Source organism: Lynx canadensis, chromosome C2, assembly GCF_007474595.2.
Source record: "Lynx canadensis isolate LIC74 chromosome C2, mLynCan4.pri.v2, whole genome shotgun sequence".
Lineage (NCBI taxonomy): Eukaryota > Metazoa > Chordata > Mammalia > Carnivora > Felidae > Lynx > Lynx canadensis.
In genome coordinates, this window is record NC_044311.2 from 86195455 (window position 1) to 86219714 (window position 24260).

The window sequence follows — 24260 nt, forward strand, 5'->3', positions numbered from 1 at the left end:
TTGTGGTTATAAAGGAGAGGTCTTACAGTCAGATTGATCTAGTTTAGAATTCCAGTCCTACCACTTTACCAGCTGTATAACTCTGAGCAGTTTGCTTAACCACACCGTTTACTCATCTGTAACACTGAAGATGATTGTAATACTAACTTGAGATGTTTTACAGTGATTGGAAGAATAATAATGTATGTGCAACTAGCACATGATCTTGGCTATTCATATTATTAGTGTTATTTCATATTTCTTTGAGACAGTAAACCAGGGAACAAGTTAGAAAAACAAATGAGGGTACCTGCACAAGAGAAAGCCTTATTTGTTCTCCTTAGCCTCATTTTAGGTTTTAAATACACTACGAAAGTGCATGTAGATTAATAATTTATGTTGTATAATGTGAGAAGCCTATAGGGTGTGCCTCACTTTCCACAATCAGTAAGCCTTTTCCTGATTAATCAAGTATAACATGTACATTTTAAAATTAGTATAACTGGTTAAAATGTCCTCAAATTTGAAAGTCTTACTTAATAGATAACCTAATTTTAACATTTTTTAATGTTTATTTATTTTTGAGAGAGAAAGTGAGCAGAGGAGGGACAGAGAGAGGGGCCATCAGAGGATCCAAAGCAGGCTCTGTGCTAACAGCAGAGAGCTCAATGCAGAAGCTCAAATTCACAAACTCAAGAACCATGAGATCATGACCTGAGCTGAAGTCAGATGCTTATTAACTGGTTGACCCACCCAGGCACCCCCCTTATTTTACCATTTTAAATGGAAATAGTTTTTCTTCTAAAGATCTACTACTTTACATTTTAGATACATCAGGATGTCATAGAAATAGAAGAAGACGCAAGATTTGGAGTCTAGTCCTACCTGTGCAATTCAAACAAGTTACTTAACCTCTACATTTTATACTCCCTTCATCTGTTAAAATGGGGAATAATGCCTCCCTGAGTAATTTAAAATGAGTTTGAGGAGGGGCGCCTGGGTGGCTCAGTTGGTTAATAAGCACCTGACTCTTGATTTCAGCTCAGGTCATGATCTCATGGTTCATGAGTTCAAGCCCCGCATTGGTCTTAAGGCTGACAGTGTGGAGCCTGCTTGGGATTCTCTTTCCCTCTCCCTCTCTCTCTACCCCTCCCCTGCTCACTCTCTCTGTCTCTCAAAAAAAAAATTAAAAAAAAATTTTTTTAATGAATTTGAGGATTAAGCAAATTAGATAGCTATACATAGATATAGATAGCCTTATTACAGACTCTGTATCTATCTATCTATCTATCTATCTATCTATCTATCTATCTATCGGTATCTCTATATCTATCTACCGATAAATAGATAGATAGATAGATAGATAGATAGATAGATATAGTCTAATTATTTGTAGAATTTTTATGCTTTTCAGATTATTTTTATATTGATCACGTCATTTACATTTTATGAAAGCCCTCCACATAGTGGTATGGAGAAAGGCATAACGAATTGCTGCTGAAGATGCATGAAGAGCATGGACTTCATAGTGAGACTTGACTACCACTTCCTGGCGTCACCCCTTTCTGGCTGTGTGATAGTGGGGAAACTACTCAGTTTCTTGTAGCTCCAGTACTCCACATAGATACTGACCGATTAAATGTCTTTTTCTACCCCAGAGGAAATACTCTGATTTAAAACCAGATGCTTTATGGGGCGCCTAGGTGGTTCAGTCGGTTAAGCTTCCAACTTCAGCTCAGGTCATGATCTCACGGTCCTTGAGTTCGAGCCCCGCGTCGGGCTCTGTGCTGACAGCTCAGAGCCTGGAGCCCGTTTCAGATTCTGTGTCTCCCTCTCTCTCTGCCCCTCCCCTGTTCATGCTTTGTCTCTCTATGTCTCAAAAATAAATAAACGTTAAAAAAAATAAATAAATAAAACCAGATGCTTTAGACCTCTATTTCAACCTGTTGTGGGGATCTGTCGTGCAACTAAGGTATAGTTGAAAATGCTTTATGGCTAATTTGTGTGTGTAAAATTTTTTGTACACACTCAAATATGTGTTTTGGAGGGATTGATGTTCATTCAATTTTTTTGTTTATTGTTCCAGTCCTGTAGCTACTAAGATATAAATATAACATTGGCCTTGTTCTCTAGGAGCCTACTGTCTGTGCAAGGGACAAGTTTACAACTCTAACATGACATGAGAGTAGTTACATTACAGATATATCCAGTGCAGACCATTTTTTATCACTTTTGGATCATACAGCTTTCACAAAACATTTGAGTATTGAGTCTTAGCTAATTTGATCTTTAGTATAATCTAAAGTATGACCTAATACATTTTCATTTTATTGGTAATCCTAAATAGGAAAGCATGCTTCAAGTTACCTTGATGAGCCTTTTTAACTACACACTAATAACTGACTACAGTGCCCTTATTCTGCTTATATTTGGGGTTTTTTATTAAATTTGTTTTATATTATTTTCATATCACTTCAGACTTAAGAAAATTGTATTCATAGTGCAATGAGGGGCACCTAGGTGGCTCAGTTAGTTAAGTCAGTAAAGTTTGGCTGAGGTCATCATCTGTCTCATGGTTCGTGAGTTCATCCTCACGTCAGGCTCTGTGCTGACAGCTCAGAGCCTGGAGCCTGCTTCAGATTCTGTGTCTCCCTCTCTCTGCCCCTCCCCTGCTCACACTCTGTTCCTCTCTGTCAGAAATAAACATTAAAAAACATTTTTTTTCCAGGGCACCTGGTTGGCTCAGTCGGTTGAGCATCCAACTTTGGCTCAGGTCATGATCTCGCAGTTTGTGAGTTCAAGCCCTGTGTCGGGTTCTGTGCTGACAGCTCAGAGCCTGGAGCCTGCTTCAGATTCTGTCTCCCTCTCTCTGCCCCTTCCCCGCTCATGCTCTGTCTCTGTCTCTCAAAAATGAATAAATGTTAAAAAAAAATTTTTTTTTAAATAGTGCAGTGAAATCCCACATACCTTTACCTAGCTCCCCTAATTCTTAATATTTTTACCTACCATATTTGCTTTATCATTTCTCTTCCTATATAATTAAAATATTTTTTATGAATCATTTCAAAGGAAGTTTCTCTCATGCCCCTTTTACCTCTAAATACAAATATTTTATAACACTAAATATTTTTTCATAAGAACAAAAGTATTACCATAGTACAGTGAGCTATATTAGAAAATGAACATTAATATAAAACTAGTATCAGATTAATCTATAGACCTTAATTATATTTTGCCAGTTGCCCCAATAATATTCTTTATAGGAGAAACAAAAATAGATCCTTTGGCCAGTCTAAGATTACACATTGCCTTCATGACACTGTAGTCTCCTTTAACCTGGAGTAGCCCCCACTGTATGTCTTCCATGAATGTGGCATTTTAGAAGAAAACTAGCTAGTTATTTTGTAGACTATATTTCTTTTTTTTTTTCATTTTTAAAATATTTATTTCAAAGCTTTTAAGCTCATAAGGGTGGATGTTTCCCAAAATTCTAACTTTTATTTTATTTTATTTTATTTTATTTTATTTTATTTTATTTTATTTTTTTTAATATATGAAATTTATTGTCAAATTGGTTTCCATACAACACCCAGTGCTCATCCCAAAAGGTGCCCTCCTCAATACCCATCACCCACCCTCCCCTCCCTCCCACCCCCCATCAACCCTCAGTTTGTTCTCAGTTTTTTTTGTTTTGTTTTTTTTTCAACGTTTATTTTATTTTTGGGACAGAGAGAGACAGAGCATAAACGGGGGAGGGGCAGAGAGAGAGGGAGACACAGAATCGGAAACAGGCTCCAGGCTCTGAGCCATCAGCCCAGAGCCCGACGCGGGGCTCGAACTCACGGACCGCGAGATCGTGACCTGGCTGAAGTCGGACGCTTAACCGACTGCGCCACCCAGGCGCCCCTGTTCTCAGTTTTTAAGTCTCTTATGCTTTGGCTCTCTCCCACTCTAACCTCTTTTTTTTTTTTTTTCCTTCCCCTCCCCCATGGGTTCCCGTTGAGTTTCTCAGGATCCACATAAGAGTGAAACCATATGGTATCTGTCTTTCTCTGTATGGCTTATTTCACTTAGCATCACACTCTCCAGTTCCATCCACGTTGCTACAAAAGGCTATATTTCATTTTTTCTCATTGCCACGTAGTATTCCATTGTGTATATAAACCACAATTTCTTTATCCATTCATCAGTTGATGGACATTTAGGCTCTTTCCATAATTTGGCTATTGTTGAGAGTGCTGCTATGAACATTGGGGTACAAGTGCCCCTATGCATCAGTACTCCTGTATCCCTTGGGTAAATTCCTAGCAGTGCTATTGCTGGGTCATAGGGTAGGTCTATTTTTAATTTTCTGAGGAACCTCCACACTGCTTTCCAGAGCGGCTGCACCAATTTGCATTCCCACCAACAGTGCAAGAGGGTTCCCGTTTCTCCACATCCTCTCCAGCATCTATAGTCTCCTGATTTGTTCATTTTGGCCACTCTGACTGGCGTGAGGTGATACCTGAGTGTGGTTTTGATTTGTATTTCCCTGATAAGGAGTGACGCTGAACATCTTTTCATGTGCCTGTTGGCCATCCGGATGTCTTCTTTAGAGATGTGTCTATTCATGTTTTCTGCCCATTTCTTCACTGGGTTATTTGTTTTTCGGGTGTGGAGTTTGGTGAGCTCTTTATAGATTTTGGATACTAGCCCTTTGTCCGATATGTCATTTGCAAATATCTTTTCCCATTCCGTTGGTTGCCTTTTAGTTTTGTTGGTTGTTTCCTTTGCTGTGTAGACTATATTTCTTTTTTTTTTTTTTAATTTTTTTTCAACGTTTATTTATTTTTGGGACAGAGAGAGACAGAGCATGAACGGGCGAGGGGCAGAGAGAGAGGGAGACACAGAATCGGAAACAGGCTCCAGGCTCTGAGCCATCAGCCCAGAGCCTGACGCGGGGCTCGAACTCCCGGACCGCGAGATCGTGACCTGGCTGAAGTCGGACGCTTAACCGACTGCGCCACCCAGGCGCCCCTGTAGACTATATTTCAATTTGTGTTTGATACATTTTCATAATTAGTTTGAGGTCATATATTTTTCCAAATTTTTAGTTGTGGTAAGATACACATAATGTAAAAATTTACCATCTTAAAACCATTTTTAAGTTTATATTATCATTGGTAGTAAGTACATTCATTTTTGTGCAACCATCACTGTCATTCATCTACAGAACTCTTTTCATCTTTCCCTTGTGAAAAACCCACTGCAGACATTGTACTCAGTGGTGAAAGACTGAAAGTATATCCTCTAAGAATATGTAGAAAATAAAAAGCACTGTGACAATAATATTTGCTTTTATAACTGCCCTTATAGTTATCTTTACTGAGATCTTTATTGCTTCAAACACCTTGAGTTACACTCTGGTGTCCTGTCATTTCCACCTGCAAGACTCTCATTAGCATTTGTTTTTGGTTTTCTATTTTTTTCAGGACAGCTCTACTGGTAATGATCTCCTTCAGCTTTTGTTTATCTGGGAATATTTTAATTCCTCCCTCACATTTGAAGGACAGTTTTACCAGAGATAGGGTTCTTGGTTGACAAGGGGTTTCTTTTAGTACTTTAAATATATATATCAGCCCACTGCCTTCTCACCTCGAGTTTCTGATGAGAAATTTGTTGATAATCTTATTTCAAGATCCCTTGTATGTAATAAGTCACTTTTTTCTTGCTGCTCTCAAAATTCTTTTTGTCTTTCAACAATTTTTTTTTTAAGTTTATTTTGAGAGAGACAGAGATGGCACAAGTTGGGGGAAGGGCAGAGAGAGAGGAGGAGAGAGAATCCCAAGCAGGTTCTACCATGCCAGCACAGAGCCCAACACAGGGCTCGAATCCACAAAGCTGAGAGATCATGAGCTGAAACCAAGAGTTGGATGCTTAACCAAATGAACCACCCAGGCACCCCTGTCTTTCAACAATTTGATTATAATATGTCTCGATGTGACTCATCCTACCATGAGTTTGTGGAGCTTCTTGGATGTTTGTACTCAGGTGGTGATGGTGTTGTTTTTATCATATTTGCGAATGTTTTGGCCATTATTTCTTCAGATATTTTTTCTGTTCCTTGATCTCTCCTCTTCTGAGACAGACCTCCATGAGGTGTGTGTTGGTCCTCTTCATGGTGGCCCTAGGTCCCTTAGAATCTGGTCATTTTTCTTTAGTTTTTTTTTTTTTTTTTTCTCTGTTCTCAGACTTAATTTCCACTGTCCTATCTTCAGGTTTGTTAATTCTTCTGCCTGCTCGCATCTGCCTTTGAATTACTCTATTGAATTTTTCATTTCTATTGTTGAACTTTTCAACCCCAGAATTTCCTTTTAACTTTTTTATTTTTTATAGATTTTTCCATTTTACCTATTATAAATTTCCCCATATTTCATTTTGTCTACTTTCCCTTTTAGTTCCTTAAACATATTTAATATGGTTGTTTCAAAGTCTTTGTCTAGTAGGTCTGCCACCAGGTTTTTTTAAAGGCAGTTTATCTTTTCTTTCTTTCATTCTTTCTTTTTCTCCTTTGAATGGGCCACTCTTTACTGTTTCTTGGCATGCCTTTGGTTTCTTTGCTGAAAACTGGACATTTGACTCCTATGATGCTTTAACTCTGGAAATCAGGTTCTCCTGTTTCCTAAGGTTTGCTGTTTTTTGTTTTTATTTTTGTTATTGTTGTTATTGTTTTAATTGTTGTAGGCTAGCTCTGTGCCAAGAAATCAGGCTGCAGTACAAACTTAAGGTCTTCCTTAGGTCTTTTCTTTGCCTAAACCTTCCCTGGACAGGTACAGTGGCTTTCTAATTTCCCTTATATATGTGACTACTTTTGAATATCCTAGGTGTCTGTGTCTGACTCTCAAAAGGGGAAAAATAGAAAAATGAAATGGTGGGAGGAGATGTTTGCCCTTTAAATCCTCTGGATGTCACTTGAACCAGAGGGGGAGGGGCTTGTATCAATGGGAAGACAACAATAATGGCCATGCTTCTTTGTCTGCACCTCTGTGATCAGAAGCAGCAGTTAGCAATCAGAGCACAGATCCCCTATATTTGGAGAGTAGGTTTTTTTGTCCCTCCTAGTTTGTGCAAGTTTTGTGCCAGCAACTCCAAGAACACTTGCACAGCTAACTGTTACAGGGCAGAGGGGTGGGAGTTGGACAGCTGCTACTGTGCTAAGAGCTGAGATGATTGAATTAACCACAATTTACCATCCAGTACTTCCCCTGAAGTTGCAAGCCTCCTATAGCCTATTCTGGGATTCAGTAGAATTTCAAAATAGATATATCAGATAGACTCTGCCAGTGCAGTTGTTGTCTAGGTGACAAATTTGTGTTGCTTCCTATTTTGCCATCTTCTCAGAATCCATCCTATTTATTTTTACGTTCACTCTAACTTAAATTGATCACCTAAGTGATAGCATTTAACTTTTTTAATGCAATGTCTCAAATTAGAATCCAAGATGTGTTCTGGGATTTGTGAGTTCTTCATATGAAAAAACACTTTTTTTATAATTTAGTAGGAGAGAAGGAGACTGTCATTAAGCAAATAACATAATGAAACTTTGATAAATAGTAAGAAGGAGAAATACAATGCACAGCATAAACACATTTTCTAAACTCCTAATTTTGGCCTGTTTTAAATAATGGGATTTTAGAATTATTTTAACAGTTTGTTTTTTTTAATGTAATACTGCTTTCTGAAGTTGTGTAAGAATGCTGCATTGTGTTACAGCAGCAATCCCTATGAGGCCCATTATTAATGAGATAGAATAGTAAAAATTTGGATGAGCAAAATTATGTTTGAGTCTTGTTATTGATACTTGGGTCAAATTCTCAGGGGTTTGTTAGTTCCTCTTTTTGGAATATCCTTCCCCCTTTAGTAAATCTCTAAGTGAATTGTAGGACTTCATTATTGTCCTAGTTGAAACATACACAATGGTATATGTTGTTATATATACTATATACAACGGTATATGTTGGTTTCTATGGTTGACAACAAATTTTCCTTTACTATTTGCTGAATCCTCACACAGTCCTCTTGGGTAAAGACATGTGTTGCTGTCCCTTTATAGATGGAGAAAATGAGTTTCAAGAACACTTATGACTTACCTATACAGTCAGAGTTACTGAATAGTAGAGTGAGATAGAAACATCATTAGAACCAAGTCTTTTGATGTCATTTGAAGTGAGGTGCAGGGAAGAGTTTTTCTTCATTTGAAATAATTTTCAAATAGATTCTTCGTAAGTTTTTTTGTTTGACTCCTAAGCAGAGCTGATAATTTCATGTCACCTGTTCTGCTACCCACTATCCCGTTTACAGATCCCAAGGTCTTAAGCTAACCAGATTTGCTACCGTTTCTGATTTTAGTGTTCTTTCTACCTCAGCTGTTTGAAAGTATGTACTTTCTGTGGCCAAGTTTTTCTGCATCTCTCCCTTCAGAAGTAACCTGTTCTTTAGCTTTTTGTTGCTAAGGTATTGTGCCTTTCTGCATTGTTTATCATACCCTTCAAACACATTAAAATTGTGCTACCCGTTTAATTTTCATTCCTACCTCCTTGAGAGCTTTGGAGGATTGCTTTGTCAGATACTATTTCTGTATTTTGTGATACAAGAATTTAGAAAATCTCAAGTGATTAAGTAAGAGTATAGTGTATTCCAAATTAAATGTTTTAATTCTCTACCTTCTAACACAGTCTTAAATATTTTTTCTTTATTTTAGGCAGTTAAACTTGAGGCAGTCAGATCATGCCTCTTGTGCTTCATTTATTATAGACTCTATTTGAGACCATCTTTTATGATCTTTTTAAATGGCTAGGTTTTCTTATCCTGATAGTACTTTTGGTTGAAATTCTTGCCTAATCCTCAATGTGAACATTCCTGGTTTTTGTCCAGTTTCATGTTATTAGCATCATTTCCCTTCAAATATGATCATTCCCACGTTAATTATAAGATACATATAAAAATAACTTTATTATATATTACTATGTTCTTTAAGTCAAAATTACAGATTATTCCACTCATCTATATTTTTTATTTTGAACTGAACTTTAAAGTTGAAATCAGCTTTATGATGTGAATGCTAATATCTTAATAGCAACTCTAACCTATAGTATTTCACAACTGTCTTAGTTATTCACATCTCACAACTGAATAGTTGTCTCAATATAATTTTTTTGCTTTACTTTTTACTATGAAAAATTTCAACATGTAGAAAATGTAAATGAAATGTAAAGAAATGTAATGAAATGTAAAGAAATTTCAAAAGTCCTTACATGTAGAGGCAGTAGTAATACGGTGAATTCCCATGTATACTCATCACTAAACTCCAGCAATCATCAACTCATGTGCACTCATATGATCCATAGTCCCTCTCATTCCTGACCTCTCATTGTCATTATTTTATTTGAAGTATATTTAACGCATTGTATCATTCAATATCAGATAGACTTTTTATATGACTAGAATCAGAAGATAACTTCTATGCAATGATGATGATAACAGACTTTTTTCATTGTATGTTTGTTAATAAATGGGCAGAGGGAACCAAAAGGCTTTGTTGCCTTAATTTTTGAAGAATGTAACTTCTTTTGTGACTTTTTTTTGTGTACCCTTTTCTTTCTTGCTATCCTCTGTAATTGCTTGAGCAAAATAAGGTAAAGTTGTGCCCTTAATTTTTTTAATGAAGTGAAATATTATGAATTTGAGGAATCTCAATGGGTCACTGGGAGATGAATAATTTCAGATACTCATAAAATCTCAAATGTCTGTAAGTTGACTAGTTTTACCTAATAATCTTATATAACTAGTATTTGTACTTCATAGATTTGGTTTTCACTAAGTCATCTGAAAATAGATTATTACATTCAAAGGTAGAACTGCATGTAAAGTATATTTAATTTTTATATATAATATTTTTATAATATATAATTTTATATATAATAAAATATTCTCATTTTTAATCTGCTTCATGTAGCCCAGTTGCATATTATATGGTTGTTTAACCATGCAACTGTGTTGTCTTTAAGCGTTTTATCGCATTATCATCCAGATGTAGTACTTTGCTGAAAATGGCCTAAAACATTTGAACTCTGAACACTTACCTCTTAGAAATGCCCATATACTTGGAAGAAGATGGTTATTTTGTGTATAATGTTTCTTTCATATAGGTTTTATGTATAATTCTTTAGTTAATTGGGATAGCAGAACTGTTAATGTTTATAAACATATCCTAAAATTTGTTTAAAGGATAGTTGTCTTTTTGAATATATGTAAATGTCATTTGATATGGTACATTTATACTCATATAGAAGAAAGATAATTTTGAGGGGGGATCACATACGTTTCTGGTATGTATGTCTGGATATGTTTTTCATTTGGTGTTTATTGCATTTTATTCTTTGAATTTTATTTCATCTACATAATAATTACTTTCCAGCTTACCCAGAAAACCATGCCTTTTTCAATCCATACATAATTAGAGATATGTTATTCTACTTGTTTTTTTGTTTGTTTTGCTCTTGAATTTTTGACCATTGTTATTCGGTGAGTTGTCTAGAATAACGGGTGGAAAGCGATAATTACAACTGAAAATAGAGATTTTTTTTTTCTGGGTGATAAAAGATTGGAATCTTCGTGGTATCCTTGGGAATAGAAAAACTAATGATTTCTGACAACTCAGGAAGAGTTCTTTTTTTTTTCTCTTTCTATGGCAATAAATAACTTTATTAAAATAATTTTATTAGAAAGTTTATTAGAAAGTTTAAATAGGAAGGGACAAACTGGCAGCATTTTTGAGAAATAAAGAGAGGGTGTACACTTTTCAAATGACAGAGAAGATTATTTCAAATAGCAAAGTTTTAGGCCTAAGAAATTACTAACTTCATTAAAGCAGCAATGTTATATGTCATATTTTCTGGGAACTGTGATATGATAGTAGAACCCTTAAATTTAAGTGTAAAGAACAAGTAAAATGTAACTAAACGCTTATTATATTTTTTAAATATTTTTTTAATTTAAAAAATTTTTAATTTATATCCAAGTTAGCATATGGTGGATATTTTACTTTTAAATTTTATTTAATTAATTAATTAATTTATTTATTTATTTTTAAATTTACATCCAAATTAGCATATAGTGCAACAATGATTTCAGGAGTAGATTCCTTAGTGCCCCTTACCCATTTAGCCCATCCCCCCCCCCACATCTCCTCTTGTATCCCTCTGTTTGTTCTCCGTATTTATGAGTCTCTTTTACCCCCCTTCCTGTTTTTATATTATTTTTGTTTCCCTTCTCTTATGTTCATCTGTTTTGTCTCTTAAGGTCCTCATATGAGTGAAGTCATAAGATTTTTGTCTTTCTCTGACTAATTTCACTTAGCATAATACCCTCCAGTTCCATCCACGTAGTTGCAAATGGCAAGATTTCATTCTTTTTGATTGCCAAGTAATACTCCTGTGTGTGTGTGTGTGTGTGTGTGTGTGTGTATTAGGTATAAGATTATTATATATATATATATATACACACACACACACACACACACACACACACCACATCTTCTTTATCCATTCATCCATCGATGGACATTTGGGCTCTTTCCATACTTTAGCTATTGTTGATAGTGCTGCTATAAACATGGGGGTGCATGTGTCCCTTCAAAACAGCACACCTGTATCCCATGGATAAATGCCTAGTAGTGCAATTGCTGGGTCGTAGGGTAGTTCTATTTTTAGTTTTTTGAGGAACCTCCATACTGTTTTCCAGAGTGGCTACACCAGCTTGCATTACCAAGGAAGAGTTCTTATACAAAGAATATTTGTGGGGTTTTTTTTAGAAGGCTGGTTAACTTTCTCACAGATCTTAAGAAAATTATGTCTGTTTTAGCAGAAATAATTTATTTCTCAAAAGCAAATCAAATTTAACTGTTTATACTTAATTCTTTTCATCTTCTGGTGCTGGAAACTGGCTCATTGATTAACATATGAAAAGCTCATATAAAATTAAAATTTAAGAAATAGCAAATCTTTCATATGCTTCTAACATTTATGGACATTAGTAATTAATGTGTCAATTTTCCTGTTAAGCTAACACATTTACAATTCTTTCTTTAAGGCAAACCCTCCTCCAGTACTGGTCAACACAGATAGCTTGGAAACATCGAGTTATGTAAGTTCAATTTCCTCCACACATTTAAATAATTCTGCTTTACCTGTTCAGTTTTTGATACATATACAAAGGTAACATCTTCATTTTCTTTAATACATTGGACTTGTGATGTTCTGTCACTAAGCTGTAGTTGTTAAAGTCAGTGAAGCAATACTGTCCTTCTTTGGTTTTTTTCCCCATACTTATGCAAAGCAGAAATGTTGAAATAGAAATTTATGGTTTATTTTTTTTAATGACTAATTTTCACTAGAGGCTATATCTCTGACTAGTAGTCACTTAAACAGTGCCATATATTCAGAGTCATTTTAGAAATCTATTTGAGTGACTAGATTTTTAGTACCCAGGCATATATGTATATGTTCACATGTTAAAATAGTTATAACTTTGTATTAAATTGATTAGTGCTTCTCTGTAAACTTACTTTGTTAAAAAGCCCTTAAAGATAAATAACCAGAACAGCAGAATCTAATCTAACGTTTTTTTACTCCAAAGGAAAATGTCTTCAGAGATGTTTAAGTAGAAGTAGTTCCTGTGCTTTTTTTTTTTTAATCAAATGGTACATAATTTTATAGACTGTAAGTCCTTTTTTCCCTGTTTTTGGACTATAGTTGATTGCAGTCTGTATTTTAAAACACTGCCTAATCCAAAATCATGAGGACACTTAGGTTTTCCTCTAAGAGTTTCATAGTTTTAGCTCTTACATCTAGATCTTTGATCCATTTTGAATTACTTTTATATATTGTGGAGGTAAGAGTACAGCCTCATTCTTTTACATGTGGGTGTCCAGTTGTACCATCACCATTTGTTGAAAAGCCTATTCTTTCTACATTGAATGGTCTTCGCACCCTTGTAGGAAATCAGTTATTAATATATGGGTTTATTCTGGATTCTTAATTCTCTACTATTGATCTTTATGTGTATCCTTATGCCAATACCACATAGTCCTGATTACTGTAGCTTTGTAATAAGATTGGAAATCAGAAGGTATAAGTCCTTCAACTTTTTAAGCTTGTTTTGGCTACTCTGGGTTCTTTCCATTTCTGTATAAATTTTAGGATCAGCTTGTCAATTTCTGCACGCAACAAAAGGGCAACTAGGATTTTGGTAGGGATTGGTTTGACTGTAGGTAAATGGGGGCAGTATTGCCATCTTATCAATATTATATCTTCTAATCTGTGAACACAGAATGGCTTTCCATTTGTTTACAACTTTAATTGTTCTCGAAATGTTTTAATTTTCACTGTACGAGTCCTACACTTCTTTTGTTTAATATTTATTCCTGAGTCTTTTTCTCTTTTAATGCTATTATAAATGGAATTGTTTTTCTTAATTTCATTTATGGATTTTTCATTGCTAGTGTATTAGAGTATAATGGAATTTTAGGAATTCATTTAGAAACGTAATAGATTTTGATCTTACATCCTGCAACCTTACTGAACTCATTCATTAGTTTTTTAGTGTGTAGATTCATTTGGATTTTTTATATAAGATCATGTCATCTGCAAATTGCGATAGTTTTACTTCATCCTTTACAATCAGAATGTATGTATGTATGTATGTATTTATTTAGCCTAATTGCCCTGGCTAGAACCTCCATTATTTCAGTGTTTAATAGAAGTGGCAAGAGCAAATATCCTTGTCTTATTCCTGATCCTTGGGAGAAAGCTTTCAGTCTTTTACCATTAAGTATGCTGTATTATACTCGATTTTCAGTATTAATTGATATAATTTTATCGGCATTGAGGTTGATTCTGTCTCTGTGCATTCCTATTCTTTTTTAAATAGTAAAAAAATGTTAGGGGAAGGCAAAGTTAAGGACAAAAATTCTCAGTTCTTACTGATTTCAGTAATAAGATGGAAATGAAGTAATTTGTTGAAATAATTTCCATCTGTTTGTCTTTTTTTTCCTTAAGATATACCACAAATAGTGAAGGTTACAAAAATTCATTTGATTGGACTTTGGTAGTTTTCTTATATACTAAAAGCTTCACTTTTTCGATATATATTGTGTAATTGATAACTGTAATATTTTTAAATCAGCCTAAATGCTGCTCTTCATTATTTAGTAAAATCTTAATGTAAATTCTTTTGGGGTTAATACTTTGTATTTAGTTATGTTAATTCTTCATTAGGAAGAACATTTTCTTCTTCCCAATACATTCTTATTTTTAGATTCTTACCTTGTAATAGTTTAGACTTTGAAGTTTTTAATTGAAATTACATATTAATAGGAACTATGAGTCACATGAATACTGATAGATAAAATCTTGACTTTCAGTATCTTATAGTTAGAAAGGAATTACTGAGTTGAACCTACACAACAAGGAATTAGTAAATTAAGCCTCCTTTTAAATCTTCCTTTGGAGAACTCTTATACTGACTATGTAACAGGATTTGTCTGTCCTGTTTGGATATATCGGTGTAGGCTGATGAGAAAATTAAAATCTTTGGGTCTGTAAGGGACTGAGGATATCTGTGTTACAATTTTTCCTCTGCCTCTTTATGGCATATATGTACCCATAATTAAAGCAAATTATATTAAAAAGAAAAAAATTATACAACTTAATTAATAAGTGCTATTCCAATATACTAGCAGTAACTAGTTGGAAATGAGTCCATTAACTCTGTCAATAAAATATGAAATACCTAACAATCAGCTTAACAGGAAATTATAGAGCTTGTAGTAAGAAAACTATAAAACTTTGCTGATGGCATAAAAGAATACCTAGGTAAACAGAGAATAGCTCTTATTGCTGAGCAGGAAGATAACACAGAGATCATCATTTTCCCCAGATGAATCGGTAAATTTGATACAGTACCAGTAATAGTTCCCAAAATGAGAGTGTGTTCGAGTGCGGGGAAGGAGGTGGGAAAGGAAGGGAGAAGGGGTGAGAGAAAAAGAAAGGAAGAACTTTAAAATTTAGTTTCTCTGTTGCACTAACCACATTTTAAGTTCTTAGTAACTATATGTGGGTAGTAACTACTGTATTGGACAAGGCAGATTATAAAATATTTTATCACAGAAACTGGACAGTGCTGATGTATAGAAAAGTAAAAACTCAAAAATAGCCAAGTAAAATTTAAAATAAAAGTAACTGTGAGAGATTTCCCTACCAAATAATAAAACATTATAAAACACCATTAATTAAAGCAGCATTGTTCTGGTCCAAAACCAGATAGATCAATGGAATACAATTTGCCTTTGATATATGTTGTATAATCTTATTTTTCTTTTGTGGCCAGGTTTTTTTTTTAGATTAGTTGCTCTTGATTACAGCTCTGTAGGATTTTTTTTTTCCATATATGTTAGAATTTTTTTTTTAATATTTAGGAATTTACCAGCTGTTCTTAAATGTCTTTGCTATTTGTGCCTTCCAACCAGACTGCTGCCATAATTTGTTCACCAGTTTACTTTTCTCCATTTGCTCTCCATTTTTATTTTATACTACCATATTTCCTTTTCTGGAAAATCTGTTAAACCTACTTGATGCTCAGAAACTTGAAAGAATATTTCTCATTGCTTAGTACAGCGTTCAAGACCTTTCACAGTCAGACCCCGGTCGACTTCTAGTTTCTGCTCCAGCTTTGACCACCTACGGAAGCCCATTTTGTTGATAAGAATAAATTCAAAACCTAGAAAATATTAGCAATGACAGTTCTCAGGAACTATTCTAAGTCTACTCTTATATTTTTAAAGAAGAAAAAAAACTATTTTGTTAATAATATATTTACTTTGCCTGAAGATTGATCTCTCTCATTTTGTTCCCATGTTACCTCTCACCCTATCCTGTTAATTGAGAGTAATAGACCTTATATAATAATATAAATATTAGGCAAGCATTTCTTTCCTATTGGAAAAGAGGAAATTTTACCTTTTGTAAAATTACAAAAAAGAAGGCTAAGCAAACCAACCATTTTGTAGTTTTGCTGGAAAACATATTGCTGTTGAAAATATTAGACCACCATTGTGTTTTTTACTTTTATTGCCAATGAGGTGGTACTTACAAAGTAATTTTTGGCTTTGGTAATGTACTCGGCATTTTGAAGCCCAGTTTGAATATGTGTAATGTTGTATCGAATTGTCTCTATATATGAAATAGCAGTTTTAAGTTATTGAGGCTTTAGAAATAAAGTCATTTGGGGTCCATATTGTCTAGTCACTTTTCACCTTTTTATGATCACTCTTATCTAGCTAGAATCCTCACTAGATATCAATGACTTAGCATTAAATTAAGCACGAAGTACATTTACCATATGTTTACCTTTTGAGAAGGCTTAATGGTAAAAATACCAAATTTCTTAAAGCAGAAATCATAAGGTCACAATATAGGAATTTTACTTACTGACATCAAAAGGGCCATATAAGCACACTTATGTTGAAATGTTTTCCAGAATAAAATTTCAGAGTATTTAGAAATAAATGAACAAAAATAGAGCTCATTGTAGCAGTGCTGGGATTTGGCCAAAGCCGTATGCTGAGGAAAATGTATTACCTTTAATGGATGAGTTGGGGCACCTGGATGGCTCAGTCAGTTGAGCAGCTGGCTTCGGCTCAGGTCATGATCTCATGGTTGGTGGTTTTGAGCCCCGTGTCGGGCTCTGTGCTGACAGCTCAGAGCCTGGTGCCTGCTTTGGATTCTGTGTCTCCCTCTCTCTGTTCCTCCCCTGCTTGCACTCTCTCTCTCTCTAAAATAAATATTAAAAATAGAAGAGTAATCAGCATAAATGAAATAGCATTCAGCTCAAGAAGCTTTAAAGAAAGAATAAAGAATTGATAAAAAAAAGTAATAGCATAGAATGTGATAGATTAATCAGTAATATTAAAGCCTCTTTGATAAAGACTGAGACTTTTAGCAAGAAAATAAAGACTATACAGATAACCTCTAGAGTAAGAAAATGGTGTAGCTGCAAATACGAGTTTTTTTTGTTTGCTTGTTTTTTACTCATAAAAAAGGACTTCCGGAGCACCTGGGTGGCTCTGTTGGTTGAGCGTCAGGCTGCACACTGAGCATGGTGCCTGCTTAAGATTTTCTGTCTCCCTCTCTCTCTGCCCCCTCCCTCATGCTTTCTCTCTCTCTAAGATAGATAGATAGAATGAACTTCTAGTCAAGTTGGTAGGATATGTATATGTATATGTATATGTATATGTATATGTATATGTATATGTATATGTATAAACCTCCTGCATTCTAGATGCCTAGAAATCTGTTAGGAGTCGGGGGTGGGAGGCCAGTAAACTATCCCCTAAACTGAGAAGGCACTTTGAGACCAAAAAATGAAGCAGACCACTCCTTAGACTTTACACAGTTTTTTATTTGCATGGCTGTCGGGTGGTCAACAGTCTATGGCAGCTGCATGGCTATTCTCTGCAATGTCTGGACCTTAGTTCACAGATTTTATAGAGCAATGGGACTTGCAGAAGGGCATTGTAGTGGGACACCTGGCTGCCTCAGTTGGAAGAGGATACAACTCTTGATCTCGAGGTTGTGAGTTCAAGCCTCACATTGGGTGTAGAGATTATTTAAATCAATAAACTTTTTAAAAAATGGCTTAAAGAAAGAAGGGCATTGCAGTGAGATCAGAGGAGGGTTCACATGCACCTAATTGACTACAAACTTTAATTAGATTTTGTGGTGCCACCTGTGCATCAGGGAGGGGAAAGACTATATTATCTCAATAGATTCGTGGGAGGCCAAAGCAAGCCTCATCCTGGCCTTGGCAGGCATTCCTAAGGTATGTCTTAATTTCCAAAGGGTCCAGAACTCATGACACTGAGAGGTCCTCAAGTGAACACGAACAAGATGGTGGGCCAAAGGTGGAGGCAGTATTGTCAGCACTCTGACAAAATCTGAGATTAAAAAAAAAAATTATATGTGTAACATATAACATAATCTCATAAACATAATCTCAAAAACAAGAAGAAAAACTCTTTAGGTGAGAAAAAGAGGAAACAGTAGCAATTGGGCTTGAATCCATTATAGCCATGAGAACCCAAAAAGGTAGAAGAGATGAGTTTCAAAAGCCCTCAAGAAAAAAACTCCTAGGACCTAAACTGGACCTGAATTAAGTGTTACTTTCTTACAGTATGGTGAAGAAAACAAAGCAGTTTACAAAAGACTTCATTATTCTGTTGTTTCATTATTCTATTGCTGTTTAACAAGCCACCCTGAAACTTAGTGGCTAAAAAATAATTCATCATTTCTTATGAATTTCTGGGTTAACTGGAAGGTTCTTCCACTTTATATTGGTTGGGGTACTGGAAAAGGCTGGAAGATCCAAAATAGTCTCATTCACATGACTGGCAGTTGATGCTTGTTACTAGTTAGGAGTGCAGCTGGGGCTTTTGGCCAAGGGCCTCAATTCTCCTTCATTTGAATCTTTTCATATGCTATTTGAGCTTCCTCACATAATAGCTCCTGAGTTCTAAGCAAGTGCATTCTAAGACAAAGGTAAATATTACACAGCATCATTTGTGCCATATTCTTTATAACAAAGCTCATCTAGGAACTGCCTAGGTTGAATGGAAGGAGAACTAGATGACACCTCTTGATGGTAGGATGGTTTAGTCATGTTGCAAAAGAGGATGGAGGATGGGAGGCATCTAGAGAAATGCAGTTTATCACAATCCCTATTTGACTTGCTCAGGTATTTTGCGCAGCCTCATCCCATCAGAAATGTTAGAACAAGGCTTGAACCAAAATTAATCTGATTACAAGGACCATTCACCCTTCACCAGTGACCCTCTCTCTGTGGAAATTCTTCCTGGAAGGAGTAGGGAATAAATTGGAAGGAATAAGACAAAGTGCTTGGTCTATAAGATGTAAGCAAGAACGCTTGGGTGGCTCAGTCAGTTGAGCATCCAACTTCAGCTCAGGTCATGATCTCACATTTCATGGGTTCGAGCCCTGTGTCAGGCTCTGTGCTGATGGCTCAGAGCCTGGAGCCTGCTTCAGATTCTGTGTCTACCTCTGTCTCTCTCTGCCTCTCCCCTGCTTGTTTGTTCTTTCTTCTCCTTCTTCCCCTTCTCCTCCTTCTCCTTCTCCTCCTCCTCCTCCTCCTCCTCCTCCTCCCTCCCTCTCTCTCTCTCTCTCAAAAATAATAATAATAATATTTAAAAAAGATATAAACAAGGACTTGAATGGGACATCAAATTTAGACATGAAATACATAAGTGAAATTTGTGACAACACTAAAGTAACAGATGCAGAGGTGGGAACTTGCAAGATATATAAAGGAAAGAGTAATAAGTTTTTCAAATTTGATGGTATGTAATGCTCATGAAGAGGTGAGTTATGTATATTAGGAATGAAGCTAAATGATAGATTGGGGTCACTTCATACAGAGCCTTGTATTTGAGTTTCTGAAAGTTTTAGAGGGAGTATGTTACTAGACATGGGCTCCGAAAAGATCCAAAAAACACATTAGAATGATTTGGGGAGTGGAGAATACTAATCCAAGAGACTGGGTAGATTACACTGGCAGTAATCCAGAAGAAATTAACAAAGGCTTGTACCAAGGTAGTAGAGATGACAATGAAGAGGTGATTGTTTTCAGAAAAATTGAAGTGAATGAGTAAGAATTAGTAGCTGATTAGATGTGTGGATCAAGGCAGTGAAAAGAGTTGGAGTTCATAATACTAAAAGCTGTACCTACCCTTTCAGTATTTGAAGTTATAATATCATAAATGTCAACTTATTAATCACATTTGTACTCTTCCAGTCTTTGAAATTTTTACCTAAAATCATTACAGTAAAGCCAAATTATTTGATTACTATCATATTTAACAGGTTTGCATTAATAAATCATGCAAAAATTATGTCTTGACATTTCCAACTTTATACTCTAAATTTCTGTGCTACTTCTTTTTCCTCATTAGGTTAATGGCACTGATGCAGATTATGAATATGAAGAAATCACACTTGAAAGGGTAAAAACTTAATTATCTTAAGTTTCTTATGCATAAATCTGTTGCTTTAAGGAATTCTTTAAATATACTGCTCTTTCATATAGAATTAAAAGGAAAAGATCTTTTAAAAACAGAACTGTGTAATATTAGTTTCTTTTATAAATTCACGTATTATTAAATTAGCCATGGTGTTTTTAGAACATGTTGCCTTTTTTTAATAACCTTTTTTTAAAAAAATAAGCTTTTTATTTAAAATAGTTTTAGATTTACAGAAAAGTTATATCAAGAGTTTCCATTTATCCAGGCCTCAGTTATGCCTATTGTTAATGTCTTACATTACTAAAATACATTTGCTTCAAGTAATGAGTCATATTGATACATTATTATTAACTAAAGTCTATATTTGGATTTCCTTAGTTTTTATGTTTTTCTGATTCAGAATCCCTTCCAGAATACCACATTACATTTAGTTATCATGTCTCCTTTAGGCTCCTCTAGTCTAACAGTTTCTCAGATGTTTCTGTTTCTAAATTTTACATTTATTTATTTTTCATATAAAACATTGTTGATTTTAAGTATTTAGCATCCTAGTAATGTGGTTGTTATCAGTTTTCTTTTTTAGCAAAAAGAAAAAATAGCCATAGTTCTAATGGACAAGATCCTATCGAAAGTTTATGAACTCTCCCAGTCAGAAAATAACTTAAGGTTATGAGTTAGATGTGTAAATTTTCTTGAAACATTTACTCCTTAGCAGTATCTGCAGTCAAGGGGTGCCTGGGTGGCTCAGTCGGTTAAGCGTCCAACTTAGTGGAGGCGAGGTGATCTTGCAGTTTGTAAGTTTGAGCCTTGCATCGGGTTCTGTGCTGACAGCTCAGATCCTGGAACCTGCTTTGGATTCTGTGTCTCCCTCTCTCTCTGCCCCTTCCCTCTTTTGCGTTGTCTCTCTCACGCGCACACTTCCTCTCTTCTCTCTCTCTCTCTCTCACACACACACACACACACACACACACACACACACAAAGATAAACATTAAGAAAAAGGAGATCTTCAGTTAATTGATGGCTATATTTTAGTAATACCACCTTGTCTGACCAGCATTTTGGGGAAATAAAGTGTTTTACAAAAGTAAATTTCCTAAGTAGCTGAGTGTCTGTATATTTCAAACTAAAATCCTAGATAATTTGATTTGCTTATTTCAAGCCAGAGTGAAAACACTCTGAGTGCAAATAGACCTAAAAGGGTCTTTTTACATGTGTACTAGATTACAGGTACCACTACCTGAATTTGGATTACCTGTTCAAGTAAGATGGATGAGTAACTCTCCAGTAAGCATAGTATTAATGTATTATACATATTTTAATATGGTATTTATTTGGTGTTTTTCCACCTTACTTGAGATATAATTGACACATAAATCTAACTTTTTTATCTTACTCATTTTCCATCCTTTCCCGTGCCTTTTAAATTTAGTTAGGACTGTACTTTGTTTTTTCACTCACTAAAACACTTGAGTACCAGGAATTGGAGAGGTGTTATTAAAAGATACAAACTTGCAAATAGAAGATGAATTAAGTTCTGGAGATCTCATGCACAGCATAGTGATTATAGTCAATAAGACTGTATTGCGTACTTAAAAATTGCTAAGAGACTAGACCGTAAATGTTCTTATTACAGAAAGAAATGACCGTTAAGTGGCATGACAGAGATGTTAGTTAAAGCAATGGTTATAATCATATTGCGGTATATAAATAAGTCAGATCAACACATTTTACACCTTAAATTTACACAATGTTATGTGTAAATTATACCTGTTTTTGAAAAAGCAAATTAAAAAAAAAGAACTTGATTACCTGGGTGACTTGATAACCTCATACAACCTATTGATACTATTATTGATATTCTAGCAACTCTTAAAGAGTTTACACTGAAAAAAATATTAAAACAGAATTGTAGGACACATAATAGAAGGTATGTTTAAGCTCTTCAATATTAACGGTTAAGTAATCAGTTCAGATATATCTGCGTGTTTGAGTTGCCTGAAAGCCAGAGTTAGAACATTAAAAAGCAAAAACAAAAAAACATTTTTTAAATACCACTGCTTAGAACAATTGTCCTTTAAGACTTTTTGGTAGCAGTAGAAACTTTTCTTCAAAGAAATTATTCAGAAATATAGTATGTAAAACAAGTAAAAAACCCTGCTTTGGCAAAATTGACTTTGTTGTCAGGAAAGCTCACCCATTTGATTTCTCATGCTGGGCTTTCAGTATTAAAAAATATCTTTTGCTATTTGTGTGTCTTGGCTAAACATGTCAGGGATGGGGGAGTGGGACATGTCAAGGATGATGACTTAGCAGATACAGTTTGGTCATTTTAAAATAAGCTGATGGCAAGGTTAGCAGAAGAAAAACACCATTCCCTGCCCCATTTTTTTAAAGCTGAAATAATGTTAGTTTTACCTATCCAGAAATAATTGCAGCAGCAAGATCACATCAGTTTTTTACTCTTAGAGAAATTTGCCTTACCAAGCATGAGTGGATACATTCTAAAAGAAAGAGACCTAATAGCAATACCTCTGCAGAAGGGTGACTTATCCTAGTACAAATTGCCCGCACTTTTAAAGAAAGAACCATAGACTAGACTCCAAAAGTACTCAGTACGTACTTAGAAGTAATACCTTTGAATTCTTTTTTTTTTTTTTTAATGTTTATTTTTTGAGAGACAGAAACAGAGCATGAGCAGGTGAGGGGCAGAGAGAGAGAGACACAGAATCCGAAGCAGGCTCCAGGCTCTGAGCTGTCAGCACAGAGCCCGACACGGGGCTCAAACCCACAAACCGTGAGATCATGACCTGAGCTGAAGTTGGATGTTTAACCGACTGAGCCACGTAGGTGCCCCTACCTTTGAATTCTTCGTAGAGACAAAGGAGTTTTACTTATATTTCTTAATTTAGAATCTTCATATTCTCTGCTTATATACTTTTATGTGTGTTCCTTGTGTCGGTACAGTTTCTAGGTCCTATAATGACAGGAACCTACCAATAAAGGTAATTCTTATTCAGGCTCAATTTTTTTTTTTTCCTTTATCCCCAGGGAAATTCAGGGCTTGGTTTCAGCATTGCAGGAGGTACGGACAACCCACACATTGGAGATGACTCAAGTATTTTCATTACCAAAATTATTGCAGGGGGAGCAGCTGCCCAAGATGGAAGATTACGGTATGTTTTGCATTTTATGTTGTGATGCTGAACATACTTTGTATATTTTTCTTAAAGCAAATTGAACAAGGCATCAATACAAATAAACACTATCATAATAACCAATATAAGGTAGATGCTCAAATAACAAATGAATGAGATGATTGTACTCTAACCATTGTTTCCCTCTTTTCATTCAGGAATTTAGTTTCTCTGATATTATAACACTTTGAATAATAAATTTGATGGTTTTAAATGTGAACAAATTCATAGAAATTGTAGAATTCCTTTTGTATTTTTATTTTTTATTACTTTTTTAATGTTTGTTTATTTTTGAGAGGGAGGGAGACAGAGTGTAAGTGGGGGAGGGGCAGAGAAAGAGGGAGACAGAATCTGAAGCAGGCTCCAGCCTCCGAGCCATCAGCACACAGCCCAGCGCAGGGCTCGAACCCACACACCGTGAGATCATGACCTCAGCTGAAGTTAGACACTTAACCAACTGAGCCATCGAGGCACCCCATTCCCTTCGTATTTTTAAATACATTCACAAACTGTTTTCCATTATTTTCTGGTGGGAAATATGTATATAAACTTAGTTAGGATACAAGAGATGATATATACCTGAGTTTGTATCCCATACCACAAAAAGTAAAGATTATGCAAGTTTTAAGTATCTTAATATGTTTTCTTAATTGAATGAATGAAAGTAATATTGGGTAATATAGGGTGCTTGTTTGAATTTGTTTAAATTTAGTGTTCCATTGTAGAAGATATCTTTAGCATATTTTGTTATTTCCTTAGGCCATAGATTATGGCACTTTTCGTATTCCCTTGTTTGTTGGTTTTTATTTATATGGTGACAGTCTGAAGTTTTAGGACTAAGGATTTTATATGATCTGTTAAAAACATGTTTTTGGGGGTGCTTTGGTGACTCAGTTGAGTGTGTGACTTTTGATTTAGGCTCAAGTCATAATCCCAGGGTTGTGAGATGGAGCCCCA

The 24260-nt window shown here is 35.1% G+C and overlaps 1 protein-coding gene across 16 annotated transcripts in view; it reads left to right on the top strand.

Annotated features, from left to right (window-relative positions):
- Positions 1–24260, top strand: part of DLG1 (discs large MAGUK scaffold protein 1) — a 278066-nt gene that overhangs the window by 153659 nt on the left and 100147 nt on the right. For all 16 annotated transcript variants that reach the window (XM_030330682.1, XM_030330683.1, XM_030330680.1 and 13 more), the window contains 3 exons: positions 12109–12162; positions 20039–20089; positions 23158–23282. In XM_030330682.1, the coding sequence (XP_030186542.1) occupies positions 12109–12162; positions 20039–20089; positions 23158–23282 (230 nt within the window). The remainder of the gene's footprint in view (positions 1–12108; positions 12163–20038; positions 20090–23157; positions 23283–24260) is intronic.